This window comes from Myxocyprinus asiaticus, chromosome 35 (genome assembly GCF_019703515.2).
Source record: "Myxocyprinus asiaticus isolate MX2 ecotype Aquarium Trade chromosome 35, UBuf_Myxa_2, whole genome shotgun sequence".
In the NCBI taxonomy this organism is placed as follows: Eukaryota; Metazoa; Chordata; class Actinopteri; order Cypriniformes; family Catostomidae; genus Myxocyprinus; species Myxocyprinus asiaticus.
This window is the reverse complement of record NC_059378.1, coordinates 16,421,098-16,441,547: the sequence shown is the minus strand read 5'-3', so window position 1 is coordinate 16,441,547 and position 20,450 is coordinate 16,421,098. Positions and strand designations below refer to the sequence as shown.

At 38.3% G+C, this 20,450-nt stretch overlaps 1 protein-coding gene across 2 annotated transcripts in view; it reads left to right on the top strand.

Annotated features, from left to right (window-relative positions):
• The window catches only part of nlgn1 (neuroligin 1), a 442,740-nt gene extending 437,021 nt beyond the window's left edge, over positions 1-5,719 (top strand). For both annotated transcript variants that reach the window (XM_051672421.1, XM_051672419.1), the window contains 2 exons: positions 2,835-3,624; positions 4,336-5,719. In XM_051672421.1, coding sequence (XP_051528381.1) covers positions 2,835-3,624; positions 4,336-5,170 — 1,625 coding nt within the window. In that variant the 3' untranslated portion in view covers positions 5,171-5,719. The remainder of the gene's footprint in view (positions 1-2,834; positions 3,625-4,335) is intronic.
• The last annotated feature ends 14,731 nt before the right edge of the window (positions 5,720-20,450 follow it).

The following is a 20,450-nucleotide window of genomic DNA, read 5'->3' as shown; positions in this document are numbered from 1 at the left end:
CAACACGTGCCAACTTTGGAGAGTAAAAATGCAACACAGGGTCATATCATCAACTTTATTAATACATATTACAATGGTATTGTCATTTTTGTAACTGCACTACCAAAAAGTACATATTCATATGTACAGCTTGGAAAAAAATTAAGAGACCACTGCAAAATTATCAGTTTCTCTGGATTTACTATTTATAGGTACGTGTTTGAGTAAAATGAACATTTTTGTTTTATTCTATAAAGTACTGACTGAGTTCAGAAATCAATATTTGGTGGAATAACCATGATTTTCAATCACAGCTTTTATGCTTCTTGGCATGCTCTCAACCAGTCTTTCACATTGCTGTTGGGTGACATTATGCCACTCTTGGTGCAAAAAATTAAAGCAGCTCGGCTTTGTTTGATGGCTTGTGGCCATCCATCTTCCTCTTGATCACATTCCAGAGGTTTTCAATTGGGTACAGGTCTGGAGATTGGGCTGGCCATGACAGGGTCTTGATCCGGTTGTCCTCCATCCACACCTTGATTGACATGGCTGTGTGGCATGGAGCATTGTCTTGCTGTAAAAACCAATCCTCGGAGTTGGGGAACATTGTCAGAGCAGAAGGTAGCAAGTTTTCTTCCAGGATAACCTTGTATGTGCCTTGATTCATGTGTCCTTCACAAAGACAAATCTGCCCAATTCCAGCCTTGCTGAAGCAACCCCAGATCATCACCGATCCTCCACCTGGTCGTCTAATGGTTAGATGGAGACCTGGGGGACAGAGGAGTTGCTGCTGGCTGCCTGGACACTGAGGAACAGAGCCGCTGCCAGGGGTGCAGGAGCTCGCTACAGGCCTCCAGAACATGGAGGGGCATTCCATCCACCAGGGGTCAGAGGACTCGCTGCTGTCCACCTGGGGAGGAGCGACTGTCGTCCAGCAGAAGGTGGAGGAGTGGTTGAGGATCAGGTGACGGCGTGTCTGGGAACCGGCGAGCAATTTTTTTCTCTCTCTCTCCTCTCTTTCTCTCACTGTCGCGCCGCCTTGCTCTTTCTCTCTCCCCTTTTCCCTCCCCTTGTCTCCCTCCCAGGTCTCGAGAGGCGGGGAATGCCTGAAGGGCAATGCCCCCCCCCACCTCGGAATGGGGGGGGGGTATGTCATGCTGGGGGTTCCCCGGCCTGAGGCAAAGGAGGGAGGAGTGTGATGAGGAGGAGAGTGGGGCCGGGCCGTGAGTGCACATGGCCGACCCCCAATCAGGTTAATCAGCCATGGAGAGGGATAAAGCCGAGCTGGATGCGGCAGTTCGAGAGCGAGAGAGCCACACGCAGCTGCCGCATCTGGCTCAGCTTTATCCCTCTTCTCAGCTGATTAGCCCGATTGGGGCCGGCCGTGCACACTCATGGCCTGGCCCTGCCCTCCTCCTCATCACAGTATAATTACGAATAACACCTTAAAACATAAAATAAATAAATAAATAATCTTCACAACCTTAAACTTTAAATACTGAACTTGTTGTCTCTCTCTCTTTATTGGCAGCTCAGACAGCCTCAGATGACTAGACAGCTGAAAAATACATAACATTAGTATAGTGTTGGCATGATAATGTTCTTCCCCCTTATTCTGTTAAAGCTTGAGACATTTAAACATCTTTATTTAAACTTCTTTCAAATTTCAAGTAAACAATTTTGTCCTTTTTATTTACTTGTAGACCTTTAATGGGACAGGAGAGAGAAGTGTCAGGAAATGTTAGGGAGAAGAGTGGGGAGTAATACAACAATATATATATATATATATATATATATATATATATATATATATATATATATATATATATATATATATACATTTAAGATTTGCAGATTTGTAGTTGTAAACTCTTGTACAAAAAGTCAGATTTCTTTGCTTCCATTGAAGCACAAAAGATGATATTTGGAAAATTCTCAAATCATTCTGGAATAATATCAGGAGTCACAATCTATGGCAGCTCAAGTGCATGCTGTCGTTGCAGTTAAAGGGAGACATACCAAATAATAAAGCCCCCCACACACGCTAGTCTCTTCACTGTGAATTCGCTATTAGGTGTTCCTACTTCTGTCGCTCTAATATTATTGGTGGACTGCATGTCTGGCCATATCTTTTTAAAATCTGACCACAGATGAGGTGTTTTGCTAGTAAAACTAAGATTTCACACTAATTTGACAAGCAAACAGTTTTCTTGTCCCTAAAAATGCACATTCTGCAGGTGAGAGTGATTTATATGAACTGCAGCAGTGCTCAATGGATCATAACATTAATAAGACAAACAATCTATCAGTATTAGAATCAAACTCACTCAGACTGTTGATAATTTATTTTCCACACATCATTTTTTATTATATCCATGTATGTGGTTACAGCTGAATCATATAAAACAGTGAAACTGCTTACAGCAACTTCTCTGTTTTGCCTCCTCTCAACTCCATTATCTCAGTGGAGACAGGTGATGTGAGCTCTATTCACTCCTATTGGTGGTCGCTCCTGAAAGTCGCTTCTCATTTGCATAAAGTTAAACTTTTCTCAACCTTGTCGTGTCACTTGCCACGGCCACATTTAGTCGCTAGTGGTCGCTGTCATTTGTGTTGCCGGAAGTTGCCAGCTCTCATTGAAAATGAATGGGATCATGTCGCTTTGTCACTGGAAGTTGCTGCATATGTGCACAGGGCTTAAGAAATTCTGAAATTCATGTAAATGTTTCAATATAACTTTTCACTCAAACTGCTACACTGATAATGTAAATTAGTTGTTTCAGCCATTTGGAATCCACTGTAGTATATTGCAGTTGTTTCTCTTTGTTGATTCTGTCTTGTTTTACCTATTACAGGTCTTTTCCAGAGGGCCATAGCCCAAAGTGGCACAGCTTTGTCCAGCTGGGCTGTCAGCTTTCAGCCAGCCAAGTATGCCCGTATGCTGGCCAAGAAGGTGGGGTGCAATCTCAAAGATACAGTGGATATGGTAGAGTGCCTACAGAAAAAACACTACAAAGAGCTAGTAGAGCAGGACATCCAGCCTGCACGCTACCACATCGCCTTTGGACCTGTCATTGATGGTGATGTCATCCCTGATGACCCTCAAATCCTCATGGAACAAGGGGAGTTCCTCAACTATGACATCATGCTGGGCGTCAACCAAGGCGAGGGGCTAAAGTTTGTGGAACTAATTGTGGACAATGAGAATGGCGTCCAAGCCAATGATTTTGACTATGCTGTGTCAAGTTTCGTTGACGATTTATATGGTTACCCTGATGGGAAGGATATTCTGCGGGAGACGATTAAGTTTATGTACACTGACTGGGCTGACCGTCACAACCCAGAGACCAGGAGAAAGACCCTGCTGGCACTGTTCACAGATCATCAGTGGGTGGCGCCAGCAGTGGCCACGGCAGACCTCCACTCCAGCTTTGGCTCCCCTACTTATTTCTACGCCTTCTACCATCACTGCCAGACAGAGCAGGTGCCACCCTGGGCTGATGCGGCGCATGGTGATGAAATCCCCTATGTCTTTGGGCTGCCTATGATTGGTCCAACTGAGCTTTTTCCATGCAACTTTTCCAAAAATGATGTGATGCTTAGCGCAGTAGTAATGACATACTGGACCAACTTTGCCAAGACTGGGTAAGTCTCCAGGCAACAGGGCATAATTTGTTAGAAATTAGCCTTGAGTTAAACAATATGGCCATCAATTAGGAAACTGTAAAATATTGGGAATGAAATATTTGTTTAAAGTTTTTTTTATTATTATTATTGTTAGTTTGATATTGATTACTGCACAATAACCAGTTGTTGCCAGGAAACTGTGCTACTGGGTTCCTACATTGTTTAATTGTGTTTTAACACCCATTCATTCAGAAATCCTTGTTAAGGCTTCCAAGGTTATGCTACATTAAATTTACACAACTGCTTTTTTATACAACAACAATATAGTTTGCTTCAGTTTAGGTGTAAAACAGTGATTAAAGTAATACTGATGATAATCTAAAATGAGTTTAATGTCATTGCTGCAGTTTGAATGATGAAATGTCTGCCTGGATGCATTATGCTCTCATGGGAGGACAACAAATCAATTTGTGTGCAAATGTGTAGGTTCTTCTGTCAGACTTTTTCTCTCAGGAAGGTGCAGTTGTCCATATTGACTGTAATGAGCACTGAGAGAATATTAGGGGACTCTAAGCACCTCCTTAAGACATGGTACTATATCAGTAATGGGTTGTGTATTTATCTGAAGCTGACTTGTGAGGGCTCAGTTCCCTCACCAATTCTGAGGGAAGAAATAATTTTTGGTGTCTGGGTGCTTTCTTCATACTGAAATCTCTCTTTCCCTGGCAGTGACCCCAACCAGCCAGTTCCACAGGACACCAAGTTCATCCACACCAAGCCTAACCGTTTTGAGGAGGTGGCCTGGACACGTTACAACCAGAAGGACCAGCTATACCTGCACATCGGCTTGAAGCCCCGTGTCAAGGAACATTACCGTGCTAATAAGGTCAACCTATGGCTAGAGCTGGTCCCTCATCTCCACAGTCTCAACGAGGTCACGCAGATCGTTTCCACCACCACTAAGCTGCCTCCATCTGAGGTTACTCCCCGTATGCCAAAGAAGATCCCAGTCAACACAAAGAGACCCTACCCTACACCTTTCCCCACTGAAACACAGGATAGCCACAACCAGAACCAGAATCAGCCCTTCCTAGTGGACCAGCGGGACTACTCCACGGAGCTGAGTGTCACCATCGCCGTTGGTGCCTCGTTGCTCTTCCTTAACATCTTAGCATTTGCAGCACTCTATTACAAGAAAGACAAGCGGAGGCACGAGGTTCACCGACGCTGCAGCCCGCAGAGGACCACCACCAATGAGCTGCCTCACACGCAAGAGGAGGAGATTATGTCTCTACAAATGAAACACAGCGATCTGGAGCGGGAATGCCGAGAGGCCATGCACCCGCACGAGGTGGTCTTGAGAACTGCCTGTCCCCCGGATTACACACTCGCCATGCGACGTTCACCAGATGACATTCCACTCATGACGCCAAACACCATCACTATGATACCCAACAGCATGCAGGGCCTCACCTCCTTACACCCCTTCAACAGTTACTCCAGTGGACAAAATAACACCCTACCCCATCCACACCCTCATTCACACTCCACCACCAGAGTATAGCCACACACATTCTCACACTTAACCACGAACACTCACACACATACACTCCCGCAGATGTGGAGTGCTAATGAACGGACAGAGGGGGCAGCACTAAGTGAGGAATATCTTTACTCCTGGTGTTCAGAGGAACAGGAAATAACAATGCTGTGTTTTTTTTTTTTTTTTGTCCTATAGGGCAAAACTATCATTTTATAATAAATGGGAGAACAAAAACAGATGAAAATACGCAAAACAATTTCTGATTTAATGAAATACATACAGAGATGATTTTTTACTCCTTATATTGTGACAAAACCAGGACCATTTCCTGGAAACAACTATCAGTCTGGGATTCTTTGAGGAATGGTTTGATTCAGTTACCCTGAGAGGAAACAACGGAAGCACAGAGGAGATGACTTGTGGGAGGCCCTTTGTAAACAATAGGAAATATATTGTTTTCCCGAGGCGCTGGATTGTAGATTACTCTCTTCAGAACAGAGGGGAGATGCTGCTTAATTGAGACATGCATTCTCCTCCTGGCTGAGGCATTGTAAGATATGGAATACTTCAATAAAGGGAAAAAAAGAGAATGAGAAATCCTCAAGAATATGCACAATTGAGACATTCACTGAATGTCTTTGAATTCTTTTTTTTTTTTTTTTTTTTTTTTTCAATTTATTTTTGGGAGAACAATTTTATTGTATAGGACATATTTACATATCTAGATATGACACAAAGCACCCATGCTCTTTAAGCCCTGGCTGGGGGCGTCAATACTGAGGAATTTGCCTCAAGAGCGTAGCGGGAAATTTAGTGGCTTCCTGGCAGATACAGCTTCATCACACGTCTATACTGAAAACTGGTGGACTCAAAGGGAGGCTGGATATTTTTAGCACGATGCGCATGACAATTTATCTGCTTGGTGGCTGTTCTGCTGATTAAGTCATTATTTAAAACACAAAAAAGACTAATTTCTTCCCCATTTGGATTTGTTTAAGGAAATGCTGCTCTTATTGGCTCACAGCAATTGGAATATGCTGACAAGGGTGGACATGGTGGGTTCTGATTGGAGCCGGTGACAGTAAGGGGTAGGGATGAGCTAAATAGATTGCATTCGCAAATAGCTTGAGTGAACCTGATTATAAGGACTAGTTTTGTACATGTGTGTTGGTTAAACTTTTTAAAAGTGGTGAATCACTTGTTGTTTGAGCTCCCAAGTGTGAGACATTTAATGTAATTTTTTATTTGCTCATTGGTCTCAGCTATAATACATTGTTTTATTTTTGTTTTGTTTTTTCACCTCTTGCTAATGGTCAAACCACACTACCTTAGAGAATTTATTACCTGTAATGTTTGATTCTCATTACTTTCTTTGCTGTGCTTTATGAGGCAGTCCCCATGCAGCTATGAACAACCATTTACCAATGCAGGGATTAATTCTGTTTGACTTCAGCACTCTGGAGTCCAACTGGTTGGCGCTGTTGTTCTTGCACTGGTATCATCCTGAACTTTCTGTGATTCTCCTGAATGAGCAACATCAATGAATCCCACACTGAAGAAAGGAGGGCCCCTGATGAAAGAGTGTATTAGGGGGCCTTCTGATCTTAAGAAGCCCTTGATCATAATGCTTAAAGCTAGCTAAAGAAGAGAAAGACAAGAAAGAAAGAACATTAAAGAGAAGAGAAATGGAGAATGTGTGCAAAAGAGAAAAAGAAAGAGCAATTGAATGCGACAGACAGAAATCAGAAAGGAACTGTTGGTGGGAGAACCACTTAAGTCAGTACTTACCAAGAGATCAATGCTAAAAGAGTGGCTGCCACTCAGTAGCTTCATTGTTGAAAGTTTAACAAGCCTGTTTCACCTGCAAATCTCTCAATAATTGCCTGTTTTACCCATGTGGCATTCAAGTCCTCATTTTGGGTTGTTCTTAATTATTTAACTTTTCTTTCTCTCTTTTTTCTTTTTCTTTCTTTTTTCTTTTTTTTTTTTTTTTAACCTTGTTACATAACATTAAAAACTAATGATCAACACCAATGAATCCCAGACTAAAGACAGAAGGGCCCCTGATGAAGTGTGTATTATGGGGACTTCTGATCTTAAGAGGCCCTTGATCATACAGCTTACTATAAATAGAGAAAGAAACAGGAATTGAGAATCAAGATTATCGAGAGAAAAAAAGGCCAAGAGGGATGCTTTTCCATTGTACACTTTTTGTGGGTAGTCACTTATGGAGTTTTCTTACTGTTGCAACAATGTTAATTTCTGTGTTACTAATGGGAATTTTTATTAAAGACAAACACCAGTGAAAATAGTCAATGGCCTGAATCATATAAAAGGGAAAAATTTTGATCATATCACTTTATATAACATTACTTCTCTGTTCTCAGCATGTAGTACATGATTATGGAAAAATGGCCATAGATTGGTAAAGTTGTTCTCCCAGATTAGTGGCCCTTTTGCTTTTGTATTGTCTCTTCATCAAACTACCCCATTCTAACACCGTAACCAGACCAGGCCCAGTTAAAAGCTGAGCCATTCTTCTAACCAGCAATCACAAGGAGTGACTGGACAATTTGTTGGTATTTTGGTTTCTTTTCCTGTGGCACCTGGCTGGGTAGCCCCGCGCACGTTTAAATATCATTGGTCCAAAATCCTGCTTCACATACCTGCATATTAAATATTTTCAGACTTGGAAAAGTCATGAAAATTAATAAAATCCTAAAATGTAATGGAAATTTCTTTAGTCAATTTAAATTGGTCTAATCGTCTTTTAATCTGCTTTTTAATCTGCTTTATAATCTCTCGCTTTAAATGCTCTTTTTGAGTGCAATCTCTACAAAATTATTTAAAACAAAACCTTACTCACTAATCACGAACAACTGGAAAAGTCAGAAAAATGTGGTGGCATTACAGCCTTTTAAGTCTGAAGGTAATTCATAAATAGTTGTTGAGTAAGGACTATTGAGGGAAGCCAATGAAGGGACTAAAAATGAACAAACTGTGCTGCTCTTCTCTTGATCATCTTGTGACACACACCGTTCCTAACAACATGTTCCCATTCAGAATACAGTCTCCTCTGGGCCTTTCCTCTTTGTTGTTCCTTCACCTATGACTGTTCAGAGAGAGCATCACAGCTCTGTATGCCAGTCTGTATTTGCAGGTATGCATATGCAAAGTCTACCTGCCCATGTGTCACTAATGTCCTTTGAACGACATTAAAATTTAATGAAATGTACACCGGTGGGGCGCTCTGAGGATTCGTCTTGTGCAGGCACATGAACCAAGAAGAGATCTGGGATTCATCTGACATTGGAGATTCATTTCCACATCTCAGTATGTTTCACACACACATACACACAAAGATGCACATATACTTGCATACACACATTCCAGGATGAGCCTTGTAACTGAATGTAATGCAAGATTGAGGGCCATTTTCTTACAAACAGCAACCAAATTTCATTGTGTTTATTTTCTACTGGCTGACCTTGAAAGAAGATCAAAATGGCTGTTTATGAGAACTACAGAGGATTGTTGTAATGTAGATTATTTGTCATCTTGTCTTTCTTTCTGGTTAAATAGGATTTAATCTTCTGGAGCACAATAAATGATTTTATCAAGCTCAACTTTCACCAGTCCTTTTTTGCCATTGGTTTTTCAGAATGTTTTTATGATGTTCAGTGTAGATTTTTGCCACTCAAGGAGTCACACATACATGCACAAACACAACTGAGTGAGTCACCCATTGCAGAGCAGTAACGATATTGGCAAATCTTGAATTTACAGTGGTGTTCAAAATTCCACTTGTGAAAATGCTTGCAGTTAGCATACTGTATGTCTAATTTAATGCATTTTTCATTTATTTTGCTTTAATGATAGTATGCAGTCAAGCTGGCGTGGACTCCACAAGTGTCTTCAAAACCTGATTATTCATGTTATACCAACATGGTGTGAGAAGGTTCCAAAGAGCATCTTGTATGTTTCAATAGAAGCATGGAAATCTGACCTTTTGTATAAGGGGTTAAAAATGGTTAATGTTACAAATTTACTTGTTTGATCAGTGACTTACAAATAGTGTTTTTTCTGGTTTGTTTTCAGGTTTAAATTGATACAATTTTAAATGAAAAATATAATTTGAATTCCTGATTTTTTATGTGAACCCCACTGTATATTTTGTGCCAATTGTGTAATTTAAAATTACATGATTTATATAGCAGTGGGCCTGTTGAATTTTTATGACAATAACACCAACCAATTTTGGCTTAATTCCAGTAATTTGATGCTCATATAAAAACTGAGCAATTGTGTTTTCATTTAAGTCTGAAAAAAAGTAACTGCTACTGTAAGAAAACAGTTAGTTCATGAGGGGTGGAATCTAGACCACCAAATCAAGCTGATTCATTTCTACATTTCAGTGCAGATCTCTGGTACAAAGATGAGGTGCTTTTTTCTCACTAACAAGTGGGTGATCTTGAAATACAGTTGTTTAACAAATTAAAGTTGATAGAACAAGCAAACTGGTGAACTTTTAAGATCTTTGAAATAAAAATATGCATGTGCTAATGAGTTAGAGTGAACGCATTTTGGCTGTTTTGAATAGTGCAATTTTTGATTGAAGTGTATTACTCAGATAACAACACAACTGAAAAATGCAGACGTAAAAACATTTGAATGGCTGTAGATAAACGATGCCTTTATTTTGTTTACATGTGGTAAGTTATTTTCTAGAAACTGTGCACCACACACAAATATAATTCAAGCTTCTTTGTTTTAAAGGACACTGTAAGTTACCAAATTCAGGATTAAAATGAAATTGTATTAAATGCACTTGTCACAAACTCTTCCAATGTTTACTCCTTCAGCTATCAAAACAAAGCTGTTTAGTCCCTGGTTAAGCAGTCCTCTGACAGTCAAATGAACAGTAAATGTGCAGCATCTTAATGAATTTGATAATACAGAGATTTATAGCCTTGTGATAGCTTAGACAATTTGAGTTTACAAATAACTTTTGTAGTTGCTTCTGTGAATTTATTTGCCCTCAGTCAATGTCTTTATGGTTAGTTTATGTACTGTTGTATCAGTCTCCCAATCAATTGATCTGAAAATTTCTACTGCATTGATGAGAATATTCCAGAGGCATTTTTACATTTGTGAAATGATCTCTTCCGGGCAAATATTGAATACAAATGTTTGACACTATAGCCTTGAAAATGACTGGCAAGAAGCGAATTTGAAGTAAGACTGAGCTAGGAATGAGTTTATCAAGCCAAAAATTACTTTTACTCAAAAAGTTGGAGACCAAGGACAATGGCAGAACTGTTGAGGGTAATTACTAGCCCTGTTCGATAGCACATCACTGTTTCCCATTATGATGTATTTTTAAACATCAAACAATTTATCTCTGATAACCACTTTCATTTCCCTGTTCTGTTTGATCAGCCATTTCTCCCATTTTCTCTGTGAGTGTTTTATAACCTTTGATAATCACAGTGTATTTAAACAAAGTTTTCTAGACAGCTCTATCCAGATTAACACATCATCACATCGTTTTGCAAGGGTATACTTACAAATGTCCAGTGCCATGACACTCGATGTCAAGTAAGCTTATTCCAGTCCTCGTATGTTTTACATCTTCAAGACAATTGGTGGCTTCATGTACTTATTGTCCCACTTAAAAAAGCTTTTCTAAAGTAAATGGATATCAGCATTTTGATTTTTTGGGAGGAACAGCAGTGTAAATTATATACAGGTGCATCTCAATAAATTAGAATGTAATGGAAAAGTTCATTTATTTCAGTAATTCAACTCAAATTGTGAAACTTGTGTATTAAATAAATTCAATGCACACAGACTGAAGTAGTTTAAGTCTTTGGTTCTTTTAATTGTGATGATTTTGGCTCACATTTAACAAAAACCCACCAATTCACTATCTCAACAAATTAGAATACATCATAAGACCAATAAAAAAAACATTTTTAGTGAATTGTTGGCCTTCTGGAAAGTATGTTCATTTACTGTATATGTACTCAATACTTGGTAGGGGCTCCTTTTGCTTTAATTACTGCCTCAATTCGGCGTGGCATGGAGGTGATCAGTTTGTGGCACTGCTGAGGTGGTATGGAAGCCCAGGTTTCTTTGACAGTGGCCTTCAGCTCATCTGCATTTTTTGGTCTCTTGTTTCTCATTTTCCTCTTGACAATACCCCATAGATTCTCTATGGGGTTCAGGTCTGGTGAGTTTGCTGGCCAGTCAAGCACACCAACACCACTGGTGTCATTTAACCAACTTTTGGTGCTTTTGGCAGTGTGGGCAGGTGCCAAATCCTGCTGGAAAATGAAATCAGCATCTTTAAAAAGCTGGTCAGCAGAAGGAAGCATGAAGTGCTCCAAAAATTCTTGGTAAACGGGTGCAGTGACTTTGGTTTTCAAAAAACACAATGATCCAACACCAGCAGATGACATTGCACCCCAAATCATCACAGACTGTGGAAACTTAACACTGGACTTCAAGCAACTTGGGCTATGAGCTTCTCCACCCTTCCTCCAGACTCTAGGACCTTGGTTTCCAAATGAAATACAAAACTTGCTCTCATCTGAAAAGAGGACTTTAGCCCAGGTAAGATGCCTCTGACGTTGTCTGTGGTTCAGGAGTGGCTTAACAAGAGGAATACAACAACTGTAGCCAAATTCCTTGACATGTCTGTGTGTGGTGGTTCTTGATGCCTTGACCCCAGCCTCAGTCCATTCCTTGTGAAGTTCACCCAAATTCTTGAATCGATTTTGTTTGACAATCCTCATAAGGCTGCGGTTCTCTCGGTTGGTTGTGCATCTTTTTCTTCCACACTTTTTCCTTCCACTCAACTTTCTGTTAACATGCTTGGATACAGCACTCTGTGAACAGCCAGCTTCTTTGGCAATGAATGTTTGTGGCTTACCCTCCTTGTGAAGGGTGTTAATGATTGTCTTCTGGACAACTGTCAGATCAGCAGTCTTCCCCATGATTGTGTAGCCTAGTGAACCAAACTGAGAGACCATTTTGAAGGCTCAGGAAACCTTTGCAGGTGTTTTGAGTTGATTAGCTCATTGGCATGTCACCATATTCTAATTTGTTGAGATAGTGAATTGGTGGGTTTTTGTTAAATGTGAGCCAAAATCATCACAATTAAAAGAACCAAAGACTTAAACTACTTCAGTCTGTGTGCAATGAATTTATTTAATACACGAGTTTCACAATTTGAGTTGAATTACTGAAATAAATGAACTTTTCCACGACATTCTAATTTATTGAGATGCACCTGTATTTATGCATTTGGCAGTTGTGTTTTTCCAAAGAAGTTTACATTCCAGTACATGTAGTTGGCGAAGTGTTTGGAATTACATGAATTTGTGTGATATGTGGGTGTATAGTGCAACCACTTAAACACTGCATCATGTGCCCCACTTGTGCTTGAAAACAGGGCTGCATTCACTGTAAAGCGTGTGATGCATAAAGACTAATTATTTATTTTATTAAATCACAGCCTTTCACGGCGTAATAATTATACTAGGTGTTGCTTCGCAAATACGGATTTTTGGACTGAATTTAAGAGGTTGACTTAGCACAGTTCTTCTGAGCTGAATAAAACACCACAAACAGCAATGCTTTATAACTCGAAGGCCCTTGTCAGCCCTCAATGGTTTCAATGTGTTTGGACTACCAAAGCTTTAATGAGCATTTTCATTAATGAATAGTATCATATTTTCATCTTTTTCCATGATGAAATTAAACCAGACCTTAATGAAATGTCTGTCCAAATGGGAAAGTCTGGTTATCTCTTTCTGTTTCACTTACAGTAGCTGACTGTGAGGACTCTTTTCACTTTGTATTTAATTTGTTTTGTGTTGAATATAGTACTTAATTAGGTGTAATGCACCTTGTCTGTAAATTGATTTCTTAATTACCTGAAATTGCCTTAGACTAAAGGTAAAATGTCATATAGTAGTGTAATTGGTCAAGTAGACCTCTCCCTAGATCTAGAAGCTTTTGCAGTTTGTGGATTATGTAGATTATATGATGATACTACACCATGCAAAGTTAAAAAAAGCTTCCCAGGAAGCTCTTTTTTGCGAAACAAAATCCTCTTCCACCCAAGTTTAAATTATTTTACAGATACAACATGTTTTGTCCATGATGACTAGACCACAAACATATAGATACATAAATTAAATGGACATGCTGTCATCCAAAATAATTAGTATAATATAGAGTGCTGTGATGTTTGACTGGGTTCTTTGAATCCACAAATAGGTATCCCTGGCTTTGCACTGAAAATACCAACTGTGTGCTTCTGAATCGTTCATAAGTGCCCCTTTTCATCTCCAGTTTGTTAAATTGAATTAGAATTTACATGCTCGCTGCAATCTCCACCAGCAGAATTGCTTTGGTTCCCAAGGTAAGGAAATTAAGCAAAGAGCAAATTATTTTCCCCCCTCGTGAAGTACAGGTATTTCTTTTCATGTACAATTGCTTAAGAACACAAGCATGACAGCACTCGCTGATCAAAGAGAGCTCTTGAAGGTTCATGATAACATGAGCATTGATGGTTGTGATGTCTACACATAATTTCCTTCCTAGAAAACCAAATACTGTATCTCAATGTGATGGAAAAACAAAATAAACAACAGAGTGAGCAAAGCATTTTTTTTTTTTCTCCTCATTTGATGTTCTCTGTGATGATGTTTTAGTATTACACTATATGTTCTTAATATTCAATTTAACTTAGTCATGAGGACACTCTTTCCAGTACAACAGCAGTTATTGAGATTAGAGCCCAACTCTTACAAAAAAAATCTACTGCCTGTCAGGACTATTTGAACACCAGGAAATAACTTCACACTATAAACATGAATATATCACACTGTAGCCATAAAGTGGGGTTCACATTGAAAATCTAATTTAAAAATATAAACAAACTGGATTTTAAGTAATTTGATTTCTATAGCACATTTAAAAACAACTACAGTTGACCAAAGTGCTTTTCAGATCATTAAGAAACATATAAGACATATAAGAAACATAAAATTAACATACTGTACATCATGCATTCAAAAGACTCATTAACACCATTGTCGTTGGTCAGCTTAAAAAGCACCAAAACAGTCACAATTTTGTAATACATGATCATTTTCCACCTTGTTTTTTGGCCCTCTGTCTGAAACGCTCGGTTCTGGCCTAAGCGCCTCCTTAAAACATCAACATAAATGCCCACTGTTATGATTAACTAATATCATGCAGCCCCTCAAATTCAGCAAACTCAATCGAAAGAGAATGAATAAGACACTCAACATTATAAAAATAAATTTCAGGGTTTACACATAATGCACATACAACACATTGCATCTGAATATATTAAACTGTTAATCTCAAGCACAAATGTTAACACTCAGCACCATAAACAATCAAACAGACATGACATTTGAAATATTCACGAATGAAACTGTTTACTTAAATTTTTGAAGTGTTTTTTAACTGCCCCATCCTTCAATAACAGTTCTTTTGCACAGCTTGATTTGCATTATGTTCGTACTACAATAGACGCTGACATGAGCTGAAAAAAAACAAACACATCGTAGTCCAAAGAATGGTCAAATGATGCACACACATACTGTAGGTGCACTGATGTGCACATCGCTGGAAACACACCAAAACGGTCAAAGACATTCATCGTCCATCATCAAAGACGTCCTTTTTTACATACACCAACAATTAAAAATAGCGCAGATGGGTGAAAGAATGTGTCCATGACATGTTTGTGCTCAAAACAACAAGAGGCAGCAGCTGAATGAAAGAGAATTGCTTCTCCATTTCAGAGTTGTAACTTGATACCATGTCTTTTAAAAGCAGCGAGATACATGGCAGCAGTCAGAGAGTCTGTATAGATCATGTTCATAAACAAAATATTTCAAAATAGTCCAGATGGGTCTCCTTTGGTGTTGGGCCAAGGGTGCGATGACGCATGTTCTGTGATGTGTAAATACAACTGAGCAATGTTTCACTACGTCACGAACAGACAGATTTAAAAATGAGACGTTTCAGCAGGGTGGCAACTATAAATGCTCTTTTTAGACTCGGGAGGAAGTTTTGAGTTCTGAAATTTACAGTATGTTTTTATAGTACAGTTACCTCTTATTTGTCTAGATATCAAGAAAATTTTGATTCTCAATTTCATGACCTCTTTAAGGCAGTGTTTCCCAACCACTCTGCCACAGCACACTAGTGTGCTGTGAAAGATTGTCAGGTGTGCCGTGGAAAATGATCAGATTCCACAAAATAAATCAGGGCTCCGGACTGAGACTAATTTTTCAACCATTTTTCCTTACAGTTCGATTAAACTTTGCAAGAGGTCGCATTGGTGTGACTACAAAGTTGGCTGACTCTCTGATTATGCTCTGTTGTTTTTTGTTCCGTATGAGAAAGGAAACAGCTTTACGTAGATCAGTCAGCGCTGCTCAATGGACAGTTCAGCGCAGAGACGTGCATTTATACGTGGACCGGTCTTAAGCGCTCAGCTGCGCAGATCATCATAAACAGAGCTGCGAGAAGCATGCTGGGTCATGACATTTTCTCAACTTCTTGAGGTATCACCCTGAGATGCTTTTTAAACAGTACTGAAGGAGTTCCCATCTATATTGGGCACTTATTGGCTGCTTTTCTTTATTATTTGGTCCAAGTCATTTTTTTGAGGTCAAGTTCAAAAACTTTTTTTTTTAAATACATTTTAGTTTTGAAACAAATTAACATGGTTGCACAATTATATTTTTGTCTATGAAACTAATTTCAAACATTTAAGCATACACCTTCAGATCAAAAGATTTTTAAGATCATGAGAAACATTTCAGGCAAGTGTTTCAAAACTTTTGTCCGGTAGTGTATATGACTGGAAAAATAGTCTTTTATTCGACTGAAAGTCACAAAATGCAAAACAATGCAGGTGCATTTTGAAATGTTTTAACTAATCATCTTGTAATGAATGTCACTTCAGTTCTACTTTCTGAGTATGAATTATCATATGCAGTAAAAGACAGAACAATATGCAAGCACTGTAAAAGGTTTTGCCACAAACTAAACTGACTGGCTTCTCTCCTGTATGATTTCACATGAGTCTCTTCAGACCTGGTTGATTTTAGTTGAGAGCTGCGGTGATTCTGTAGGTGTCTTTGCATAGTGCTTGTGTTAGCCGCGGTGTACGGCACCATTTTCTTACAGTGATTACATATTGGCTGTGTCTCATTTGGAAGGCTGCATCCTCCGGAGGTCGCATTTGTCGGCCACATACGTCATCGAAAAAAAATTAAACGAGACAGCCTCGATGACGTATGTGGCCGATAAATGCGACCTCCGGAGGATGCAGTCTTCCAAACGAGACACAGCCTTTGTTCGTGTCTTGTCTGTCACTCTGTTGCCCTTTATCGTTTCCACCGGGTACCTAAAATGCTGCCACACAAACGATTTAAAAGTGGTGGGGGCATCTTCTATGCTAATTTCACTCTCACACTCCGTCATGCTGATATCGTGAGACAGCTTTTCACCTCAACGAGAAATATCGTCACGTTTTAATATCACGAGATCTCGTGGCACGAGATATCGTCACACCACTAGTCGATGATTATACCAGTTTAAAATTTTATTAAACGCCCCCAGACATTCTAAACAGCATTGAAAAGGAATAAAGGAGAAATCTGCACAATGAAAAGACAGAAATTGTACAGTTTCAATCCACACATCACAAATATTAAAAAAAAAAAAAAAAAAAAAAATACCATGAACTTATATCAAGTAGTGAGAAAATACAATTTAATTTCAGAATGTGTTTTTCTTACGATAAATGCCATAATTTGTTTTATGGTTAGCCTACTGCTAATCATGGTTTTATTTATACTTTTGGTTACTATGATCTTATTGCAAATGCCAGTTAAAACTATGGATACAATGGAACTTGCCTTCTGTGTAAAATCATTTCTAATGCCCTCTGATTGTAGAAAAAGGCTTTGTTTGTCTTCAGATGACTGTATTTTAATCATCAAGATCCTGATAAAAACAAAGAAACCGTGAAATAAAACTAATTTTCTTTCAGTTGGACCGGTGCGACCAACTCTAGTGCTGGTGCGACCATTTGTAGAATTTAACACCGGTGCAACCACTCTTAAATGTTAGTCTGGAACCATGTAAATAAATAGATAAATAAAAAATTATTTGCTGTGGCATTGCAAGAATTAATTTGCAAGAACAAATCTAAATGTGGGACAGTGGGATAGAGGTGTGCCATGGGATTTGTTTAATTGTAAGAAGTGTGCCGTGGCAGAAAAAAGGTTGGGAAACACTGCTTTAAGGTGAGATTTAAAAATCTCTTTAGTTAATGAGGATCTAATATTTTTTGGGAGACTGTTCCACGGCTTGGAAGCAACAACAGAGAAGGTACGATCACCTTTAGATTTTAATCGAGACCGGGGGACAGAAAGTACCATTTGACCCAAAGATCTCAGTGGTCTGGAGAAGTGATGGGGACAAATAAGATCCAAAATGTATATGTCATGTAAAGCCTTGAAGACAAACAACAGCACCTTAAACTCAATTCTGTATTGAACTGACAGGCAATGGAGAGATGCCAGAACTGGTGTAATATATTCCCTCTTTGTAGTATCTGTTATAAGCCTTGCAGCTGCATTCTATACAAGTTGCAGATGGTACAGACAGATGGTACTGTGAAATTCCCATGTATAGGGAATTACAGTAGTCAAGTCGAGAGGATATAAAGCATGAATCACAGTTTCCAGATCTTTGACAGATACAATAGATTTTTGTTTAGAAATACCTCTCAGTTAAAAGAAGCTACCTTTGACAATACTATTTATTCGTTTATAACGTTTCAAGGCTGGGTCAAAGATTACACCAAGTTTTTAGCATGGTCGGACACATTAATTGAAGTAGAAGTTAATCTGTTCCTAATCTCATTGGTGGAGGAAGAAGAACCAAAAACAATACATTCTATGTTATCACTATTAAGCTGAAGAACGTTTCTCACCAGCCACAACTTAACGTCTTCCAGGCACTGAATGAGGGAACTGAAAGAGTGACCATCTCCTGGATTAAGTGGAATGTACAATTGTGTGTCATCAGCATAAAAATTTTAAGAGGGCATGTATAGTGAGAATAAAATAGGCCCAAGGATTGAGCCCTGAGGAACCCCACAGTTAAAGGGTTGCTGATTAGGAACACAAATGTTTAATATGAATTCAAAACATTCTTTCAGTTAAATACAAAATATATATGACTGTATTCCACTACAGTTACAATTTAAATAATTGGTAATTAGATTACAGTTACATTCAAAATTTTGATTACTGAAGAGATTTCTTTGCATTTTATTGCCATTTGTTTCATTTAATATTTAGTCCTTTCAGGTGGAAAACATTTATACATATAAATGATGCGATCCAAAGTGCATTTGAACAGCAGCAAAACACTTTCTTATGATGTGATACGAGCAGACAGAGAAGTAAGTTTGAAGTAAGTTTGGAGCAGATGAAATAGAAATAAACCTTGTGTAAACTGTCAGCTTTATGCTAAGCTAAAATGCTATTTCTAGTCATTTTACATGCAAATGTTACTAGGCACGATCATATTTTTTATCAAGAAAATTCACGCTGGATCATAATTTCTTTTTTTCTAGTAAGACCTTTGATATTAGGGCAAAAATCGTATTGTTGATAATAATTTTTGTATTGTTTTCCTGTAAAAATATCTACAAATCCTTAAAACAACATTTATCTTGTTTTAGAAACAACACTGCTATTTAGGTTTTTCAGAGAATGTATTTTTAACACATGTATTTTGTCTTACTGTACTGGCAGAGTTTTTAAAGTCAAAACAAGTGAAAAAATATACCAGTGCTGAAGAAGTAATCCAAAGTATTTAGAATACGTTACTGACTTTGAGTAATCTAACGGAATACGTTACAAAATACATTTTACAGTATGTATTCTGTAATCTGTAGTGGAATACATTTCAAAAGTAATCCTCCCAACCCTGCAAATCACATAATGTCATGGTCGGCCTTGTCGAAAGCAGCACTTGCTATAAATCAAACAGGATTAGAACCACTGTATTTAGCATTTTGTTTATAGTTTTACAAAACATAAGGCCTATGAACATTTCTGTAAATAATATCTGAAAAATAGCTGCTTACTGCTTTTGCTACATCCTAAAAATTTGCCAGAGAATCTGTTAAAAATTCAAAAGAAATTCGGAGCTTACAGTATATTCAAAAACAAAAACTTAGCCATACAGTGGGGTTCAAAATCTGAGTCCACATTGAAAATCTAATTTAAATATAGAAATAAACTATTTAGGGTTTGGACAGTTTTAAAACATGAATGAGATATTTAAGATTCTGCACTATTTCTACGTCACTGATCAAATAGCAAATTTTGACAATGACCATGTTGACTCCTTTGTAGATAACATGAATCATCAGGTTTTGCACAAACTTGTGGAGTCTATGCCTGTTCAAGTGTCAGAGGGGTCATGCCAAATACTGATTATTATTTTATTTTTTGTAATTCAACTTTTTACTAGTTTAATTGTTATATTATGCCAATAATCTAACTTTTAATAATAATAATAATAATAATAAAACTTTATTAAATTAGAAAAATGCAGAATAGAAGAATTTTCACAAGTGACCTTTTGAACCCCACTGTATATGGAAATGTTTATTGCAGTCCACTAAGGGCATTTAGATCAGCTATACAAATAACTGTGTACCCTGTACAACAAATTCCTTTTTTAATTGTTGACTTCATGTTTCCTTAATTGTACAATATTTCTTGGAATAATTTCTAAAAACTTAATCTTGTAGCTCTCTGGTAAGTTCCAGTATCAGATCTAGCAGACAAGGATTTACCTGTCAAGTTTAATACTGCTCCCAAATCTGTCAAACTGCCTGGGAATCTGACAGAAGCATATTTCATATATAATTATTATTAATACAATAATTTAATCACTTCATACTGGAACTGTTACATAGATGAACTACAACTAATCTGATGGGATTTCAGGTCAGCTCTACGTGTCTACATGTGAACATGTTCCCTATCTGTCACTCACTCAATGTTGTGTCGATGTAGTGACACTAGGGGTCACTCTTGGGAGCCCCAAACACTTCTGATTTTGAAAAAAGGCCAATGGGAATTGGCGAGTGAAATTTGCATGCCACTTCCCCGGACATACGGGTATAAAAGGAGCTGGCTCGCAACCACTCATT